This window comes from Macrobrachium rosenbergii, chromosome 2, assembly GCF_040412425.1.
Source record: "Macrobrachium rosenbergii isolate ZJJX-2024 chromosome 2, ASM4041242v1, whole genome shotgun sequence".
Classification (NCBI taxonomy): Eukaryota; Metazoa; Arthropoda; class Malacostraca; order Decapoda; family Palaemonidae; genus Macrobrachium; species Macrobrachium rosenbergii.
This window is the reverse complement of record NC_089742.1, coordinates 7,233,335-7,255,325: the sequence shown is the minus strand read 5'-3', so window position 1 is coordinate 7,255,325 and position 21,991 is coordinate 7,233,335. Positions and strand designations below refer to the sequence as shown.

Sequence of the window (21,991 nt, the reverse complement as noted above, 5' to 3'; positions counted from 1 at the left end):
ATATTGTGTCAGCTGAGATCCTGCGAGCACTATAAGAGACGAAGAACCCAGATCTACTTGGATGAGAACTAAGAGAACGGAGGATGCAGATGAGTGAACATTTGTAGAAAATAGAGGGCAGGATGTACATGAATGGAAGAATTTCATAGAGACACTTCATCACGTTGTTAGGGAAACAATTATGATGGTGAATATGACCTTGATCAAGAATGAAGTAAATAACCTCAAAATAAAAGTAAGAAAAACGATAGTAATCATACATAAGTCAATATATCAATATTCATGTATGAAACAGGAACTTCAAATTTAAAGGCAAATACTTCAGGGAAACTCCATTGACTCTCGTCCTCGAGAGTCAATGGTTTACTTGTAAATAATTAAAAGACCATTCATAACTAGCTATAGAGAGAAAATTATTCTTACATTGAAAGATGTATCGAGATATTTGAGAATTAATTTTGTAAAAATCTAAAGAGAAACTGGTAGTTGTGGAAAATATATAGCCTTGTCAAAACCTCTTTTCTCATCAATTGCAAAGTATCCAAATTAGCTCTCTCTCTCTCTCTCTCTCTCTCTCTCTCTCTCTCTCTCTCTCTCTCTCTCTCTCTCTCTACTAAATTATTCATCAAACAGCATTTTCGAATTATCATTCACTCAAATGTTTAACTAACTAACTTTTTTCCATAAAGTATCCCGAGTAACACTGATTTTTGTGCAGTACTTTTTTTATCTCTTAAATGAATAGGATAAAAAGAGCTAGCTCAAATTGAACAAAATGTTGTTCGAAACAGATTTTATTTCCAATCGTTATTCTTGTAAAAATAACCAAAACCCTGCTTTCAGTACGACTGATGCGCAACACTACACTAAAGAGTCCCTGAGATGATTCGTTATTCTTCCATTGGGACTAGTAATGAATCTTTTATATAGAGACAAGTCAAGTAAACGTGATAATGCCTTCCATTTCTCCTTTATTTTGCTTCTTCTTCCAGACCATAGAAAAAACTTTCTATATTAACATAGCCTACAGACTTAACATAGCCTACAGACTTTACATTCAGAAACCCAAAACCAAACGTTCTATAATTAGCCAGAAAATATTTTGCGAGCAGAAAACAAAACAGCGTTCACATATTCTTTACCGGCCGGGATGAGGATAAGTAATTTGTGAAATGCCCAAATGCTACACGATTGAAAGTTTTCGCTGTTTCTTTATAAATAAAGTTAACTACAAGCCATCTCAATAGTCATTTATGAAATGGATAACTTTATATCCATTGTCTCTCACATTTGATGGTATCTAGGAAAACCTTCCGTGTTATCTAAAGCATTACTCTACTATTGTGTTCTAATTAGTGTACGCAGGTAGAATTTCCTTGCCCATTCCATTACACCTCCACCCAAAAGTCATTAACATAAGGAGGAATTCGATGACCCAAATACGTGTTTGATTATTATAAAAAGCCACTCCCTTATTGCAAAATTCATTGACATCGGCCGTATATTTAAGAGGAGATAGTTGTAATGCACTAACTGCAAAAGATTATAGAATGTCCAAGGGTTTCGATGAAATTAGTGTCACAGAAAGTGAGGAAGTGCTTGGGAACAGCTAGCTATGTAAGGAATCCAGGGCCGCAATTACCTCAGCAAGACGTAAGGAGAGAGAGAGAGAGAGAGAGAGAGAGAGAGAGAGAGAGAGAGAGAGAGAGAGAGACCAATATCAAAGCGAATATGCCTTATTGTGAAAAACCGGAAAGAAAGTACTAGGCTACTCTGAAAGTGGCCTACTGTAAGTATATAAGAAAGAACGATATTCAGAGGAGAACGAAGAAAGACAGACTACCAGATAATGATTTTTAAGGGAAATTCGTTTTTCCAATTAGTCCTGCTGTTTGAAATTTTTGAGTGCTACGAAATAAAAGGGGCGAGAAGGTTCTGAATTAATGAAATAAAATATCTTTGAATACTTTTCATGAACAATGTAATTATTCTATAACTCAAAATCTAAAAAATCAGAGTCAAAACTACGGCAACTAATGCGTCTTATTTTCAGCAGATATATTTTTTGCAATAAGGAATTTATGCCTCAACAGTCATGGGTCTTTATTCGACATGAGTAGAGCCCACCTTGTAAGAGGAGGTTTATGTCAAGCCTTCATACATGAAGGTTTATTGGTCATATCGCATCCTCTCTATGTAAGACAAGAGATGGCCGTCATTAGAGAACATTTTATTGGGTAACAAAGCAGACTATCTTTCCTTTTATATTCCTCAGTTCGGCAGCACATCAAGTTGCTGACTGGCTGAGGACAATATCCTCGCTTTATATGTTTTTTTTTTTTTTTTTTTTTTTTTTTTAATTATATACTGTTTAATTTTACATATTTGTTTTCGCTTACCGAAGGATGGTTATATCCTCGATCTCTAATTTGTTGTTTTGTTTAGTGAGAGGTAACTACATCATTTTTTTCACTATTTTTTTTTATTTACTGAACGATTATCACATCCTCATTTTATAAATTTTTGGTTTTCGTTTTGCTATGGAATGACCATATCCTTCTTTTATTAAGTTTTCCTTTACAGATAGATGATTATTCTGTCGCTGTGTAATTTTTTTTTATTATCGGAGGGATGCCATATCCTCGTTTTATGAGATTTTTGTCGTTTAGTAAAGGATGATTATATGTTTGTTTTATGAAATTATTTTTTCTTTTAGTAAGGGATGATTGATTATATGCTTGTTTTATGAGATTATTTTTCGTTTAGTAAGGGATGATTATATGCGTGTTTTATAAGATTATTTTTCGTTTAGTAAGGGATGATTATATGAGTGTTTTATGAGATTATTTTTCGTTTAGTACGGGGTGATTATAATCGTGTTTTATGAGATTATTTTTCGTTTAGTAAGGGATGATTACACGCGTGTTTTATGGGATTATTTTTCGTTTAGTAAGGGAAGATTATATGCATGTTTGGGGAGATTTTTTTTTCATTTAGTAATGGATGATTATATGAGTGTTTTATAAGATTATTTTTCGTTTAGTAAGAGATGATTATACGCGTGTTTTATAAGATTATTTTTCATTTGGTAAGGGATGATCATATGATTGTTTTATGAGATTATTTTTCGTTTAGTACGGAATGATTATATGCGTGTTTTATGAGACTATTTTTCGTTTAGTAAGGAATGATTATATGAGTATTTTATAACATTATTTTTCGCTTAGTAAGGGATGATTATATGAGTGTTTTATGAGATTATTTTTCGTTTAGTACGGGATGATTATATGCGTGGGTTATGAGATTATTTGTCGTTTAGTAAGGGATGATTACATGCGTGTTTTATGAGATTATTTTTCGTTTACTAGGGGATGATTACAGGCTTGTTTTACGAGATTATGTTTAGTTTAGTAAGGGATGATTATATTCTCGTTTTATGAGTTATTTTTCATTAGGTTAGGGATGATTTTATGCTTGTTTTATAAGATTATTTTTCATTTAGTAAGGGATAATTATATGTGTTTTTTATGAGATTATTTTTCTTTTATTAAGGGTTGATTATACGCTTGTTTTTTGAGGTTATTTTTTGTTTACTAAGGGATGATTAGGTCTTTGTTTTATTAAATATTTTTGTTTTTGTTTACTGAAGGGCGAATATAACTTTCGTTATTTCATAAAGTTTGTCTTGCTTGCTTCAAGAGGGATAATTACATTCTCGTTTAATAATTTTTTTGTTGCCTAGGGAATATTATATCTCCAATTTCTAGGAGTTTTCTTGTTAATCAAGGGATGATTATATCCTTGTTACATAACTTTTCTTTTGCTCACTTAGGAATATATTCTTGTTTAGCAAGTTTTATAAGGAATGACTATATCATGATTTTATGAGATATTTTTTACATATTAAGATTTTGTTGAAACATTATTTTATAGGGCTGTTTTTGTACTAATGGATAATTACATCCTCGTTTTAATATTTGTTTCACATACTGATGACTGTATCCCCATTATATGAGATTTTTATGCTTTATTGCTGAAGGAGGATTATTTACTCATTTAAAACATTTATTTAAGGATTACTTTGTAGGGTCCCACATGGACCTACACTATCATTCATCTTACCTGGCCACCCGAACTCATACCCTGCAGGCATCCACTCCTCACAATGAACATCTCCTCACATACACACCGAGCATGCATGTATAAGAAACACAGACAACAGTATACAGCCATTTTTAATTTATAATATCGTCCATAATCATGTCATGTCAAATGTATCAGTCCTACTGGAAGCAATATAATGTCAGCTTTCCAGCTATATTTATCAGAACTCTGTCCATAACTTGTATAGAATGATGCATTATTTTCCATTCTTAAACACAGTTGAATGTATATTAATATCTATTTTGTTCGCTTTGTGTCAGGCACTACATTTCTGCTCGCAAGAGCTTTTGACCTGTCAGTTTCTTGTCTTGAATATATTAGTAAGTTTGTAGATGCAGCCTCTAACTCACGCCTTCTCTACATTGGTGACCGGGAGATGACCAACCCATCCAGCCCAAATGATGCCAGCCTCTCCAGCAACACCGTCACTGCCACCTCAGTACATCTGACCCCATTCACACCCCACAACCAGAAGCTTGGTTCTTCAGGGCGGAGATAATGTTCCAATCGAAGATAATTACCTACTCAGCACACAAAGCAGATGTCGTCCTCGAATGCCTTCCAGGCAACGTTTTTGAGCAAGTTGCACGATGGTTCACAGAACTTCAGACCATTGTCACTTGCGAATCACTAAATTGATCAGCTGAAGTCATCCTTCAGCATGCCACCTGCCCTAAGAACCAAGAAATTCCTGGACAATGTGGGCCAGTCATAGGATATGAGCGGCCATCGCACTTCTACAAGCAATTGCTGTGGCTGATAATGCTACCTGCCGCAGACGGTCAACCCTGGACCTTGTGAGAGAGGTCCTCCTCACAAAACTGCCCACCAAACAGTGGCAGCTATGGCTAACACCCCCACTATGCCCATCAAAGAATTCCTAAAATTGGTCAATGCAGTACACATGACCCACAAGACAGTGGAGCCCACCCAGCCACCCACAGCAGCAGCTGCCCGATGGTCCCAGCAGTCAACCAACATGGAATCCGACAGCAACCCAGAGGGACCGGCTGCCTATCCACCAGCAGAGCTTCCCCAAACAATTCATCAAGGGGAAGACCAGACAGAAGAAAGATGAACCACCAGAAAGAATGTTCTTCTTTCATTGAAGATTTGGAAAAAAGGCCTGCAAATGTAACAAAGGCTGACTGTTTTCAAAAAACAGCTAAATGTCAGCGGTGAACAGACCAGTTGACTCGTAAAAGAAGTTGCACCTGCTTACATTTGTCTTTCTTACAAGTATAAACACAAAGGCTCAACATGCTTCTTCATAATGGATGGGAGGTCGAACACAGAATTCCTTGTCGACACGAGGGAATGCAAATTATTCATGCCAGCCAGCCCATACGAACAACTCAACCCCACTAAACCCATCAACATCCATGAATCCACTGCTAGTGGAGCACCACTGAAGATATATGGGAGGAGAACAATGAAACTGCCATTCATTGGGAATGAGTACAGCAAGACGTTCATCACGGCAGATATAATGTTAGCACTTTTAGGAGCGGACTTCCTAAAAGAATACAACCTACTCGTGGATGTAGTATCAAAACAGCTGATCCCGAAAACCATCCACACATCATCACCACAACAGAAGATACGACAAACCATACTCACTGCATCGGCCACCCCACCACCAGAAATAAGTTACCTCCAACAGGAGTTCCCAGACGTTTTCAAAGATGGCCTGCAGCACGACTTAACTAAACCAGCAAAGCATAACATCCAGCACCACATAAAAACAGAAGGTTCCCTATTCTACGCCTGCTTCAGAAGCTTAGCCTCGGGGAAACTTGTCTAAGCCAAACAAATATTCAGAGAAATGGAAAAGGCAGAATGTGGCAGCCATGCAGAGACTGTTGATGGCTAAACATTAAAGCGAAGCTCAACAGATACCTGTTGCCAAACATAGCAGACATCACCAACCAAATGAACAGTGCCAAAGTCTTCACTAAAATAAATCTGCTGAAGGGATACTTCCAAGTTCCAGTAGCGAAGAAATACATAGAGAAGACAGTGATTATCATCCCCTTCGGTGCCTACACATTCAATTACAGCTGCTTTGGCCTTCATAACACAGAGGCAACCTTCCAAAGACTAGTGGACGAGCTTCTGGGAGATCTCCCCTTCTGCGCTATCTACGTTGACATGTCTTGGTATTTAGCCCAACCTCAAGCAACACCGAAAAGACATCAAAAGGGTACTACAAATACTGAAAGAAAATGGACTTGTAGTAAAGGAAGACCACTGAGTGGGCAAAAATGATGGTGGAATTTCTGCAACATGAAATAAACCCAAATGGAATCAATCCCCTCCTAGCAAAAGTTGAAACAATCACCCACTTCCCTAAACCAACCACAGTCAAAGCAGTTCAAGAATTTTCAGGATTAATTAACTACTACCATCAATTTACACAAAATGTTGCTAAAGTCATGAGTCCAATATATAATTGCTTAAAAGGGAAACCCCAAAATTATATCCGTCAAATATTCAAGATAACACATTTTTATTAGCAAAGTAGGCAATAACCTCTGCAGCCAATTAATCTTTCCTTTACTCCATAGGTCCCTCACTTTGACGACTGAAGTGAGTGACATGGTGATGGGTGCAGTACTGAAGCAGGACACAGTTGATGGTTGTTGATCGTTGGCTTTTTTCAGCAAAAAGTTAACGGTAGAAGAACAAAAGTACTCCACATTTGATAGGGAACTCCTGGCAGTCCACAAAACCATCCGTCAATTCCACCAAATGATTGAATGATGGCAGTTCGTCATTCAGACTGACCACCAACCCTTGGTACATGCCTTCACAAAAACCACAGACACATGGTCAGCACAGCTGCGGTGTCACCTGTCTGCAATAGCAGAATACTCCTGTACAATCAAGTACCTGACAGGGTCTTTAAACACCATAGCCAACACACTATCGAGAAACTGCACCAACACCCATGTGGAGTGATCTATCTATCAACAATGGAGAGACAACCATCACCTGCAAAACAAGTACTGGACGCTTTCACCCCTACCTGTCAGCAGGTCTCAGAAGGAAGGATATCAACCTTGCCCACAAAGTGTCCACACAGCCATCCAAATTGTAGCAGAACAGTACATCTGGTGGGGAATGAGAGCTTACATCAAAAAGTGGATGAGAGAATGCCTTCCATGCCAGATGTCAAAAGTAATGAGGCACATAAGAGAGTGGAATAGGAGAGTTTCACACAACACACTTCCGTCTCACCGACATCCACATCGGCATAATGAGCCCTCTACTCTCCTCCGATGGGTACAGATACCTGTTCACCATCGTCAACAGAAATACCAGGTGGCCAGAAGCAATACCAATATGGCAACAGACAGCGGAGAGCTGTGAAAGATCTCATAGGATGGGTCAGCAGACATGGAGTCTAACAAGTCACCACGAGTAATAGGGGGGCCAACTTCACATCCAGTTATTGCATGCCCTCACAGACAGTTTGGAGTCAAAGATAGTACACACGACAGCTTACAACCCAAAAGCCAACAGCATCATCTAAAGACTACACTAATCATTGAAACTTCACTCACTGCCAGATGTTAAGGTGGGAGCTGGAGAAGAGTTACCTTGGGACTTACTGGGACTGAGAACGTTGCCACATGCAGCATTCAACGCATCTCCAGCGGAAGCCCTGTACGGACAAGCATTAACATTGCTGGTAGACATCTTACAACATCCAACGAGCCCGGCATCCCCATTTGATATCCGTAAAGCATTAGAACATATAATGCTGGCCAAGACGACCTACGACACGGCCAAAAAAGTGTATGCTCCCAACAAGCTGCAGAACGTGAAATATGCATTCATACCCACACAGAGGGCCCCCCCTCTCCCCAGCCTATCTGGGGCAATACTGTGTCATCAAAAGAAGGGGCAAAGCCTACTAGATGGCAGTTAATGGCAGAACTGTCTGGGTTTCCATTGATCAACTTAAAGCAGCATACCTCCCAGACACTGACCTGCAACTGTAGGCCTCTCTAAGTGGGGGAGGGAGTCTTGTAGGGTCCCACATGGACCTACATGATCATCCATTTTACCTGGCCATCCAAACTCATACCCTGCAAGCATCCACTCCTCAAAACGAACATCTCCTGACATATACGCTGAGCGCGCGCTTGTAAAAGAAACACAGCCGACAGCATACAGCCTTTTTAATGTATACTATCATCCACAATGATGTCACGCCAAATGCATCATTCCTACTGGAAGCAATATAATGTCAGCTTTCCAGCTATATTTATCAGAATTCTGTCCGTAACTCATATATACCATTTTTCCATTCTCAAATAAACACATTTGAATTAATGTTATTCTCTATTTTGTCAGGCACTACATTTCCGCTCTCAAACGCTCTTGGCCTATCTGTTTGTTGTCTTGAATAAATAAGTCACTTTGCAGATGCAGTCTCTTACTTACACCTTCACTACAACTTAATCTTCATTGAATAAAATTTCATTTTCCTATGAGGGGAGATGATTATATCCTTATGCCCTAAGTTTTTGCTTTACTGTCAGATGATCGTTTTATTTACTTTATTATTTTGCTGAAGATTTATAAGAGGTGCAAAAGAAACAAGCAGGTAAAAGTTACTGCTGGTTTATTACAGATTCAGGCAGTTTATATAGCGGCCGACTGGCGCCGAACCGCGGAAGACAATGACATTAAGCGTGACCTGAGGTCAAAAACAATTAACAATAATATGCGGCGAACAAGTACAATTTACAATACAAAAACATATAGAACTTCAATATGGATACAGTCTTCATGCCTGTGAATAAAGAAACATACGATACATAATTTATGACAGTTGGACAAATACATATAAAGCTGAAATGGTAGAAAATGCGTGACCTGGCATGTTAGGCGTGACGAATTGAGTGTGAAGAAAGTGGGAGGTCACCAAAGAAAACTTGCTCAGCGGAGACTTAATTATTGACGCCTTCGAAGCACTCCGCTGACGTCGATGTGGTGACTTTACAAATACTCCCCCCCAAAGACGTGGGACACGGCTGACTAACCTGTGTATCTGCCGGGACGCTGAAGGGTACCACGGCTTCTTGAAGACAAAGGAGGGGTCTCCCGCGCGTGAGGATGCTGGGCTGCTGGTGCGGGAGGCTCTTCCTAGGATGGCAGCGTGCCCGCCGTTTGCGTGGGTCTGGGCGTGGTGAAGGCGGCTGGGCAGGGAAGGTGCTGCGGTGACGCCGGTGTTCTCCTCTAGGAAGGCTGGCTTTAAGCGGTCTACTGAAACCCAGTCGTTCCTCCCAGGGAGTGCCAGTAGGAACGCCTTGCTGCTCCACTCCAGCATGCGGAAGGGGCCTCTGTGGGGACTGGTCTGTGGCGGGCGGATGGCGTCGACTCTGACGAAGACGTGGGTGGCAGGTAACAGCTCTGGCTGTGTGAAGGTGGCCGACCTGCCGGTGTACGTGCGCTTGCAAGGGGCAAACTTGCCGGCCACGTCGCGGAACCTCTGCAGTGATGGGGTGTGGTGATCTTCTGTCACAACCTCGCCTGGTACCACAAGGGGCTCCCCGTAGGTTTTTCGGCTACGCACGGGGTGCCGTCGGCTCTGGGGGCAGTTGTCAAACCGAGGAGGACCCACGGCAGCTGATGTTTCCAGTCCTCGGCGGTGCAGCAGGCCATGAGGGACACCTTCAGGGATCTGTGGAACCGTTCGACAGCCGTTGGCTGCCGGGTTGTACACCGTGGTGGTGTGATGCGTGGTCCTCAGCAGCTGAGCCAGGGCGGACCATAATTCGGACAGGAAGGCAGGGCCTGTCAGTTGTGATGTGGTCCAGGACGCCAAAGCGGCTAACCCAACTGGAAAGCAGGGCCTCAGCACACGCACTGGCGGTGGCTTCTTGCATAGGTGCGGCTTCGGGCCACCTTGTCGAATGGTCTACCACCGTCAGGAGGTATCTGGACCCGCCTGATTGGGGGAGGGGCCCGACGAAGTCGACATGAATGTGGCCGAAGCGGCGCTCTGGCTGCGGGAACTCGCCTACCCCGGACTGCGTGTGACGACCCACCCTGCTGGTCTGGCACTGTGGGCAGTTTCGCCCAGGACGTGGCATCCTTCTGCACCCCGTGCCAGACGAACTTTTTTGAGAGCAGTTTGGCCGTAGTTCTGCCAGAGGGATGTGAGAGGCCGTGAATTATGTCGAATATCTGGCGGCGACGTGAGGCTGGAACCAAGGGGCAGGGCTGGCCCGTACTGATGTCGCACAGGAGACTTGGGCCTCCTGGGGCGAGGGTCATGTCCTGCCACTTAAGGGACGTGATGGCGGTGCGGTAGGCTGAGGTTTCTGGGTCAGTGGCCTGTTCTCTGGCGAGGTCTTGGTAGTTTACTCCGAGCTGCACTGCGTTCAACTTGACTCTGGAGAGGGCGTCTGCTACAGGATTTTTCCTGCCGGGGAGGTGTGAACCAATAGCTGGTGATCCATGAAGATTGTGAAGGGCATCCCCTCCAGGAGGAACTTGAAGTGCCGGACTGCGCGGTACATAGTGCAGAGTTCCCTGTCGAAGGTGCTGTAGCGGGTCTCCGCGGGGTTGAATTTCTTGCTGAAGAAGGCGATGGGCTGGGGGGCGCCGTTGATGACCTGCTCCAGGACAGCACCACAGGCGACGTTACTGGCATCCGTTGTTAGCTGGAGAGGGGCCTTGGGATCCTAGTGTGCCAAGTCGGTTGCCTCGGCGAGGGCGGCCTTCATCAGGGAGAAGGCCTGCTGCTGGCTGGGTCCCCAAGACAGCGACTTTGGTTGGCCTTTGAGAACTTCCATCAGGGGGGCCGTAGTGTATGCGATCCAAGGGATGAACCGCCTGTAGAAGTTCACCATTCCGAGGAACTCCTGGATGGCCTTGACGGAGGTGGGGGTTGGGAACCTGGTTACGACTGCTACTTTTGATGTGAGTGGGCGGACGCTTGCCGGGGATACCCCGTGGCCCAGGAAGTCTGCTTTCTGGAGGCCGAAGGTGCACTTGTCAAAACGGATGATGAGACCATTCTCTTGGAGGCGCCGCAGGACTGCCCTGATGTGCCTTTGGTGTTCACTGTGAGACCTGGAAAATATGAGGATTTCATCAACGTAGCATATGCAGTATTTCAGGTCCCCAAGGATGCTGTACATGAGCCGCTGGAAGGTCGCCCAGGCGTTCCTCAATCCGAAGGTGGAGAAGGCGAACACATAGGACCCGAGCGCCGTGATGATGGCGGTCTTTGGTATATCCTCTGGTGTGACAGGTACCTGAAAGTATGATTTAAGAAGGTCGAATTTAGTGAATACTTTGGCTCCGTGAAAGGAGGCCGTGAGGTCCTGCATGTTGAGCAAAGGGCAGTGGTCGGGCTCCGTTGCAATGTTGAGATGTCTGTAGTCGCCGCAAGGTCTCCAGGAGCCGTCCAGTTTCTGCACCATGTGGATGGGGGAGGCCCACCGGCTGGAGGCCTTTCTGCAGATTCCCATCCGCTCCATCTCTGCGAATGCCTTCTTTGCCTCCTGCAGGCACTGTGGGGGAAGCTTTCGGATCTTCGCATGTGTTGGGGGGCCTTTAGTTGTTATGTGATGGTATATGCCCTGTTTGGATGGGGCCCCGGGGACTTGTCGAAGTTCGGGCTTGAAAATTTCGGGGAACTCCGTCAGCAGGTGTGCATACTGGTGGGGGGCGACGGAGCTGATGGTGGGTGCCTTGGGTCCCGCTGTTAATGGGAGAGACCGGCAGGAGTCAGTATCGAGGAGGCGCTTACGCCCCACGTCGACTAGCAGGCCGAAGTGTGCCAGGAAATCGGCCCCCAGGAGCGGGGTTCCTATGTCCGCGGCCATGTCAGTTTTCTGGCTGCAGTCCTCCCTGGATGCCAAGAAGATCGATCTAAAGGCCCCTGTGTCGACCAGCATCATCCTGCCGGAGACGGTGTCGCGGACATAGAAGCCTACTGGTTCTGGGCCCCTGGGTTTTTCGGTTGCCATGGCGGTTTGTCCTGCTGGCCGCCGCCAACCCCGTTTTTTGAACGGGCGAACGAGCGGGGCGGCAAGCAGTTTCAGGCGTCTTTGCCGAACCACTTGTGGTAGCGACAGAGGCCCGGGGAACTCCATTTGTTTTGGGTCGGTGGACGCCTCCTGGCGACGGCATTGACGCCCGGCTCCATTTCTTCTTCCTGCTGGACAGAGCTGACCGACTGTGTGGGCACTTTTAGCTTCTGTGGGGCCTTCACGCAGTCCATGAGGTGCTGCGCCATTTCGATAAGGTCTTCGAAAGGCATGGTGTAGGGGTGAGGAATCAGGGTGCGGACCTCCGGGAGGAGCTGGTGAAAGTAGATCTCCCGCGACAGGCTTATTTCCGGTCGATTTTTCGTGCCGTCGAAATCTGGTAGTGAAAGAAGGTCCACGACCATGCTCCATGCGTCTCTTGTGTTGAGGTCGTGCCGTGAGTTGACGGCGAGGTCGATAGCACAGGCGATAGGTAGGGAGCACGTTTCGAGGAGGATCTTCTTCGCGACGTTGTATGTGAGGGGGGGGTGTGTCTCGGGCACCCGCGAGACGAGTTTTCTGTATACATCCTCCGGGAGGGCGTTAAGCACTGTGTCGGCCCTCAGGATTTTGTCCATCAGGTGACCCACCCTGAAGTGGCTCTCGACCCTACGCAGCCACTTCGTTGGGTTCCCCTGTATAAAAGGTGGCAACTTTATGGTGAGGGCGGCCTGCCTGACTGTGTTGCCGGGCCATGGAGCGTTCAGGGCGCTGGCGTGGGTGTGGAGGTGCGGGAGGGCCTCGGTGCGGGTGTTATGCAGTGAATTTAAAAATATTTCTACAGTGAATAAGTGTGAAATTCACTGATTGGGATTATGAGAGAGAGAGAGAGAGAGAGAGAGAGAGAGACGATGTTGATAGTTTAAAATGATGAACCATGAGACCAAGTAAATTGAAGTGTAACCACAACAAACCTCCAAGATGTGGGAAAGGAAGGAGGAGCTAGAGGAATCACTATGAATGAAAAGGTCAGCAAAATTGACCTGATTTGTCCTTGCCAAAAGTGGGAGTTGAAATTGAACCATTAAGGATAGAGTAGACTTCCTCAAAGAGGCGGAGTTTTATTCAACATAGGTCCAGATTTCATTCTGATCAATTTTTAGTTAGAGTTAACTTGAAACCCATTTGGGTAGGGTCTGTGTCGCTCTCCTCTCTGACATCAAAAATTTCTAAGTCCAGTGTGGCTGGCCGTGTGAACTAGTTTTAGTATTAAGAATAAAATTAAAGAAATAGTTCCCGGCGAAATACTTAACCCCCTCCTGAAAACCAATTACCATTGTGAACCAGAACTTACCGAGTCCCCTGCGTTACTATCAAGTATAGTCAACAGACAGAAATGGAGTCATTCATACGTGGTGCAATGCAATAACAAATAAAAAGTGCACCGCATAACATATAAAGTGGTGGCAGTATCGGAGGATTTCGCCCAGCGCACATTTGAAAAACAATAAAGTTCACGGCCCTAGAGAAATTTACCTAGAGTGAGTAGTGACTGCGCTAAAACTAACTCTCAATTTAACAGTGCAAATAATTTCAAGACGGTCTTCATCAACTAGAAACATCAACACTGTAGCAGAAGGGAAACGAAGCAGAACGAAATATTCCACGAACCAGCGAAACTCTTTGCGTTGATAGGAGCGAAAATTGACAGCGGTAAATCCCTGCCTAGTTTGAAGTTTCCGGATGTTCGCATAAGATCAACAACAAATTCAGTTTAATGATTATATATGACCCTAATAAGAACAATAGTAATAATCACGGCATAGAACAGCGGTGATTTTTATAAGAAGTATAACGAAATTTACGAAAGAATCGGCAACTCGCCCTAAACTTCGCCGATTGCAGCAGTGGAGAAGATGAAAACAAACAGTGTTGGCGGACGTATGAAAGTCGCTAATATCTACGTCAGTTCAGTGAACTTTTCTATCGTGTACTGACTTAAATACACGAAATTCCTAAATTTTTGGTCACTAAAAGGAGACTTAGTGAAAAGTAGCGGTAGCAGAGCAGTGACGACGACGGCGACGAACGAGAGCGGAGACGTACGAAAGAAAGAATCGGAGCGGCGATACAGTTTTAGAAGTCAACGCGTTGATAACCGCCTCTCGAAAGGGAAGTGACGTCTTCAATCCACAATTTGGAAGGGATTCCAAATTTTTTTTTCTTCGACAAATTCAGCGAGTAACAGACTGGAAGACGGCCGAGCTGTGCCGAAATTATCGCTGGATGCTAACGACAAATTGTGCTCAAGTGCAATCAGCGCGATCTTCAAGTGCAAGGCGACACGAAGCTAATTGAATAGTAAACATTCATTCCTAGTATCGGGGAATTATCAAGAGAATTTTTTTTTTCTCTGTGAATTAAAATTTTTTTTGTGCGTGAAATTTTTATATAATTATTTTTCCCTGCAGTGCGCAAATAATTTTTTTTTAAACAAATAATTTAAGTAATTATCTGAATAATATTTCCTTATTGTTGTATGAAGGAAATATTTTTTTTTCATATTTAGTAATTTTTTTTACGAAATAGAAATTTTCGTTCACTTGGTGATAGAGACAATTCGGTTTAAATTATTCTATCATAATAATTTTTTAGTTATACACTTGCCGCAGCATTTTGCAGTGGAACCCAAACAATTGTATACATAAATACTAATATCAGACTTTTTCAGATTGTGAGAGAGTCCTAGGAAGGAATGAGTTAGGAAAAATTTGAATTCCAATTGAAGTGGAATATAGACACTAAGGATTTAGGCAACATGAAACTGAAGTAAGTACCTGCTTCTCAAATTTATTTTTTTTTTTATTCAATTTTTCATTCTTGGAATCATTGAATATTTTATGAGTTAATATGAATGAATCTTTTGATGAAGTAATTTCCCGACTGCAACAGACAAGAGGCGAAGACCAGACTCAATATAACCTAAGACCTGTACCTGAACGACTTTCTAGACAAATTGATCTTAGTAATACTAGACCCAGACGTTCTCATAGTCAGGGTCCCCCACTTAGTTTACTGAGTGCGCCTAACCCTTCAGTTGTAACCACTAACCCAATAACTTCCATTGTACCTAGAAATTACAACATGGCACAAGCTGCAATAATCACCCAAGCCACTAGATTTTGTGGAACGGTAGACCCAAGTAATGTAGATAAAAGTAGATTAGAAGAATATAGTGTAAATCGATGGTTGGCAGGCACAGAAAGCAGAATTTCAGCTGCTGGTATCACAGATGAGAGAAAGAAAATAGATGAAGCACTCTTGTATGTTAGTATGGAACATGGTGATGCACATACAGTTCTTCATTCAGTGCTTTTTAGGAAAATTACTCTGTTTAACGAATTCAAGAAACAGTGCTTACAGTTTTGGCAACCAGAAGCACAGAAAGATCCAGGGTACAACATAGGAACTTTCCATCATCAGAAATATGAGGGTAATCACCTAGTTTTAGCCACTAGAGTAGAAGAAGCTATAGATAGAGTGATGACAGATATGAAAGCTGTAGGAATTGTTGTTGGAAGGAAGGATGAATTTGATGATGATGAAACAGATTTAGCTAGTATATCCAAGGTACTTAGATATATGTCATTAGGACAAATCTACGATGCTTTGGGTAAGGAAGAAAGAGTAGCCTTAAAGAAGTACTGTGATAGGAAGCCAAATGATGGAATTGTACAAACTTTGATGTACATAGAAAGGAAAGTAAAACAGAATTCATCAAGTAGTAGTGCAGATTTTACGGGACCCGTAGCTAGTGGAAGCCCAAGAAATAATAACAATCAATCCAGTAGAAACCAGTCAGGGCAAGCTAGGTCTAGGTATCAGGGAAACAGAAATTCGTTTGATAGAAACGGTGGGAACAACAATAGGAGATTTAATCAATCAAACAGAAACAATCAAGGTAGGCCGCCAAATAGAGGTAACAGTGGGAATACCACTGGAACTAATGGAAATAACAGTGGAAATAACAGGACTCCTGGACAGAGGGGAGCTAGTCAAGGCCAAAATTCAGGGAATAATAGGCCACAGTCAAATAGGCAAAGACTAAATTGTGGAAATTGTGGTTATTCCAACCATACAACACAGAATTGTAGAAGAAACAAATGGTGTTCTAATTGCAATAAAATAGGACATTTAATCCAGAACTGTTGGTACAACAGACAGGGAAATTCTCAGGGATCTCAAAATAACCACAATACTCAGCCTAATAATCAGAATACTTCCCCCAGTAACCCAAATCAAGGGGATTCTCAGTGCCAATCACAGAGAGCGCAGCAGAAAGGTCCATCCTTACTGAGAGAAATAGTGACATTGAATAAAGATGGGTCCCCAACAGACATTACTCGAAGTAATGAAATAGTGTTTTCTGTAAAGAATTTTAATACGTGTCAGGAAGAGTTGCCTATTATACAAGTACACTTAGAAGGTGTACTGAGTTCCATATTGTTGGATACAGGCAGTACTGTAAGTATCATAGATAAAGGCACTTTAACAGAACATATAGGTTGTGAGCTTTCCCAAATGAGAAAATCGCTGGAAAGCAAATAAGGGCTATAGGCAATGTCAATTTAGAGATAGAAATTCTAAATAAGAAATACAGGGAAGAGTTTGTGGTGTTGGAAGAGAAATATTTTCCAGCTCAAGCTCTATTTTCCTTCCAGGCTATGTAAAGATGTGGAATTACACTAGATTGTAGCAATGGAAGAATAACTATCAAGAAATTGATAGAGGAAATGTTTGCTCTCTTGAAGAAGAGGAACAGTTTCAGATAAACTTGATCACTTTACCTGAGACAGCCTCATCTGAAGAAGTAGACATCCAACAGATAGAAATGGAATTTAATGCTAACCCGGGTAGGACAGTGTGTAGAAATTCAATGATAGAAGAAATAGGAGAAAATAGTAAAACTGCTTTTCAAAGCCTAGAAGCCACTCAGGAGGAATTCTCAGATAGTAGGTATGAACCTGATGACTCAAGTGCACAACAAGTAGATACCTCCAAAGAACTCAGTTCTTTTTCCCAACATGACGATCCTGACACGCTAATAGAAGGTAGTAACCTAATAATAGGAGAAGATACGAAAGAGAAGTATCTCAATGAGGTGTTGCTGTTAGGCAACCTGAAAATGACAGAGATAGGTTCTGTGATACCACAAGATGAAAGTTCAGATGATACTGATGTCTGTTACACTGCCGATGTACAGAATGCAGAAGAAATCTGCTTAGTTAGTACTGCCGATGATAATCTTGTAAAACTCAAATTAAACAATAGCATTATACTGCATCCACAAGGTCTGACAAAGGTTTGTCTTAGAATTGTAACAGATAAAAACCTAGGTGATACAGATGTGTTATTAGTTAATGAAGACTTACCAGACTTTGTGAAAATGGACAATTCCCTAGTAAGACTTAATGGTGGAAATTGCTCGACTTATGTGTATAATTATTCTGACAAGAGACTAGAATTGCATGCCGGCATAGAATTCTGTAAGGGAATTGTGATTACTAACCCTCTACTAACCATAAGTGAAAAAGCATTTGTCTCTGTAGCTGACACAAGCGTTAAATTAGAAGGGGAAGTAAATAATACAGATTTTCCTCATTGTAGGGACAGGTTAATACAGATATTAGAGAAATATAGGAATGTTGTAGCAGTAACAGGAGATACGTTAGGAAGGACAGATGTCCTGCAGCACAAAATAGTCATAGAAGATGGTGCTAGACCCTTTTATATACCTAACTACAAACTTCCAATAAGTCAAAGACCCATTGTAGACGAGATGGTTGAAGAGATGAAGGAAGATGGAGTCGTAATTCCTTCTAAGTCACCTTATAATTCACCTTTACTGCTAGTTCCAAAGAAAGACGGTACATGGAGGATGGTAATTGATTACCGGAAATTGAATTCCCACCGTCCCTGATCGAATGCCAATGCCAGTCATTAATGACATGTTAGCTCAATTAGGAGGTGCCAAGGTTTTTTCTAGCCTCGATCTACTAAGTGGATATTGGCAAGTTCCTCTCGATGAAGAATCCAAGCATCTCACGGCATTCAGTACTCACAAAGAACATTTGCAATTCAGGGTAATGCCGTTTGGTCTTACTTCGGCTCCTTTAACGTTTGTACGTTTAATGCTGCAAATCTCGGGAGATGTTGAAGACATATCGGTTTATCTTGACGATGTAATAATTGCTAGTAAGGATGTAGAGAGTCATTTCAAGACAATAGAATTAGTATTAGATAGGCTCAGAAAGGCCAATTTAAAGGTAAAAATTAAGAAATGTCAGTTCATGAAGAAATCTCTAGAATATCTAGTACATGTTATCAGTGAACATGGTTTGAAAATGCAAGAAGGAAAGATTAAGGCTATTGTAGACTATCCAGCCCCAAGAAATTTGAAGGCACTAAGAAGATTCCTAGGTATGGTAGGATATTATCGACCATTCATAAAGGGATTTGCTACCATAGCAAAGCCATTAATTGAGTTAACTAGGAAAGATGCTAACTATGAGTGGAAGAATGAACAGGAAACAGCGTTCAAAACACTAAAGGATATGTTGATAACAGATCCTATCCTAGTTTATCCAGACTTCGAGAAGGAATTCTACTTAGCCTGTGATGCTTCAAGTACAGGACTAGGTGCCGTCTTGATGCAAAAGGATAAAACAAGGATGAGGACTGTATACTATGCCAGTAGAGTTTTGAATGCAGGTGAAAGAAATTACAGTACAACAGAAAGGGAATGTTTAGCATTAGTCTGGGGATTACAGAAATTTAGACACATTTTGCTAGGACATAAAATTAATGTTCTTACAGATCATAAACCCATTTGTGATCTTTTCAAGAAAAGGGCTTTTACCAATAATATGAAGTTCAATAGATGGTTCGTTAGCATATTAGAATTTGCCCCAGAATTTAGATACATACCTGGTAGATATAACACATTAACTGACGCCTTATCTAGATCACAAGAAGAGAACGAGAAACAAATTACCACTCATAATTTCGCCTTCAGTTGTCAAATCACAGACCTAGATTTAGACAAAGTTCGTCAGGAACAACAAAAGGATTCTAGAATAAGGGAAGTAATTGGTAACCTCTTGCAAGGTGAGGAAAATTCAGAGTTTCAATTGATAGATGGATTATTGTACAAAACTTCAGACGAACCAAATGCTTGTTCACGTTTGTACATTCCTAATACACTAATACAGGACGTCTTAGAACTAACCCATTCATACAAGTTATCAGGACATCCTGGAATTAAGAAAACATGTAGAACAATCACTAGAAACTATTTTTGGCCTCGATGTAGTGAAGATGCTAGTCGATTTGTTCAGAACTGTACCATATGTAATGTACATAAGGGAATGTCAACGTCAAGGCTCCTCTGGAAATGTATCCTTCAGAATTAAATCCTTTTCAAGTAGTCACAATGGATTTCTTAGGTCCATTCCTGAACACCATCAGAGGAAATAAACAGATTTTAGTTTTCATTGACTATTTGACCAGATACGTAGAATTTGTTCCAACCAGAAACCGAGAAGCATCGACGGTGGCAGAAGCCTTTAAGTCTAGAATCATAACCAGACATTCATGTCCTCAAGTTTTGCTCTCAGACAATGCTGCTGAATTTACTAGTGACATTCTAAAGAAACTGTGTGACTTTTATGAGATACAGAAATGTCAAATAACTGCACATAAGCCAAGCTCAAATGGAGCAGTAGAAAGAACAAATCGCAAAATAAAGGATGTTCTGAAAACATTGGTAACCCCAAACACTGAAGACTGGGACTTGACTCTCGAAGACATACAATTTACTTTAAACAACACAGTAAATGAATCAATAGGAGAAACTCCTCATTTCCTATTGTATGGCTACCAAAAGAGAATGCCAAATTCACTTTTGGATGATGCCGCACCACCCAGACGTACGTACAACTACGAGGACTATATTACTTGGAAGACAAGACGTACGTACGAAACCGTTAAAGTCACCAGGGCTAGATTAAAGGAGTTACATAAAAAATCTAGTAAGTATTACAATAACAGATCCACCATACCCTTGTTAAAGGTAGGACAACAAGTTTATGTACTCAATCATGTTCTTGAAGGACCTAATACTAAAGTAACCCCAAAATTTCGAGGTCCATATAGAGTTTTAGAGGTTTTGAAGTTGAATAAATTCAAGTTAATGCATGAGATTACCTTGAAAGAATCCATTGTACATTGGAACCACATTAAAGTAGTTCATTCAGAACCTTGGTCGTCTACCCAGTTGAAAGATTTGTCTAATAAAAATAAGACAGATAATAAAATAGAATCTTCAATGACCCCAAGGTATAATTTGAGAAGAAGGTAATGGCAAGTGCAATGGTAAACAAATGTAGTTGATAAGATTTTTACTGCTTAATAACATTATTTCAGCAAATAGATTGTTTGGTGGTTGGCAGTGAGTCAAATTGTGAACTCACTCATACAACTAAGGAAGGGAGCCATCATCAAGGAACATGGCAAGGTTAAGATGATACAGGACCTAGCCATTGTTAAGATCAGGACGGAGTCCATCATCGATCAGAGAGAGCAGTTAGTCCAGCTGAGCAATCAGATACAGGCAGGATTACACAGTGTCCAAGATAGAAATTTGTACGACATGCTCTCCAAGTTGCAGAGTGATATTGATAGTGTTATGCCAAGGAAAGTAGTAAAGTGATCACTCATACCCTTTATAGGCGTCGCTTTACACAATCTCTTTGGAGTGGCGACCGATGGTAATGTTGAAAGGCTAAAGGAAAGAATGGCACAACTTGAAAATTGGGCTTCTGAGCAGGGCACTGTCTATAATAAAGTAATAGGAAATGTCAATCAAAATCAGAAAATGATCACAGTGCTGAAAGAATTTGTGAATAGTGCACTCCATAATGTCTCATCAGAAATTGCTAGAATCCATCAAACAGAAATGATGGAGCAACTGCTAATAGAAAGAAGTAATTTCCTTCTGGAATACAAGGAATTACTCAATGCAATCATGATGGCAGGTAAAAACCTGCTGTCGCCTTGTCTGATAACCCCTAGTGAAATTGAAGCCATTATTCAGAAATGTGTTGTAAACAATCATTTGAAGCCACTAGTAGAAAATATAGTGGACTGTTATGGCATGATCACAGTGAAAGTGGTAGCCAATCAAATCATACTAGTGATCCCTTTCAACAATCCAGACGTCAATTCATTGATGTCAGTCTATCCATTCCCAATGATAGTAGATAATAAGTCCATTGTACTAGAAGGAACAGTTCGACACTTTGCCTTGCAGCATGATTCTTTCCTAGTGACCGAAATTCCCGAACATGAGTTCAGGGAATGTGTCATGCTTAATGATGGTGTATATGTTTGTAACATTGTGAATTTCTATGAACCATTGAGTGCTCTTCATTGTCTAGATGATCTTGTAAACAACAAGAATGGTAAGAACCATTGTAAATACCTACCGTTTACAGAAACTTTCAAGGCTCAAATCATTGATGATGAAATTTTTGTGTTCTCAGCAAACAGATTGAATGCTAAGATTGACTGTAAGTCAAACAAAACAGAAGTAGTTTTCATTAATGTACACTCATTTTCATCTGCTTGTGAATTAGTCATTTTACATAATTTGTATTACAAACCTATAGTCTTCACGATATACAGTTTGAATTTCAGTAAAAGTGTACATCAGTTTGAAGTTATTAACGAATTTCAGCTTTCAGAACTGGAATTGGAGACATTCACAAAGTTAG

The 21,991-nt window shown here is 41.6% G+C and overlaps 1 protein-coding gene across 1 annotated transcript; it reads left to right on the top strand.

Annotated features, from left to right (window-relative positions):
* The first annotated feature begins 5,437 nt into the window (after window positions 1-5,437).
* LOC136842223 (uncharacterized) lies at window positions 5,438-5,968 on the top strand. The gene has a single exon (XM_067109544.1). It carries the CDS (start codon window positions 5,438-5,440, stop codon window positions 5,966-5,968), a length of 531 nt encoding a protein of 176 aa, XP_066965645.1.
* Window positions 5,969-21,991: the final 16,023 nt, after the last annotated feature.

Excerpts from the sequence above, each read along its gene's own strand:
- LOC136842223 (XM_067109544.1), top strand. The coding sequence starts at position 5,438 with ATGGATGGGAGGTCGAACACAGAATTCCTTGTCGACACGAGGGAATGC.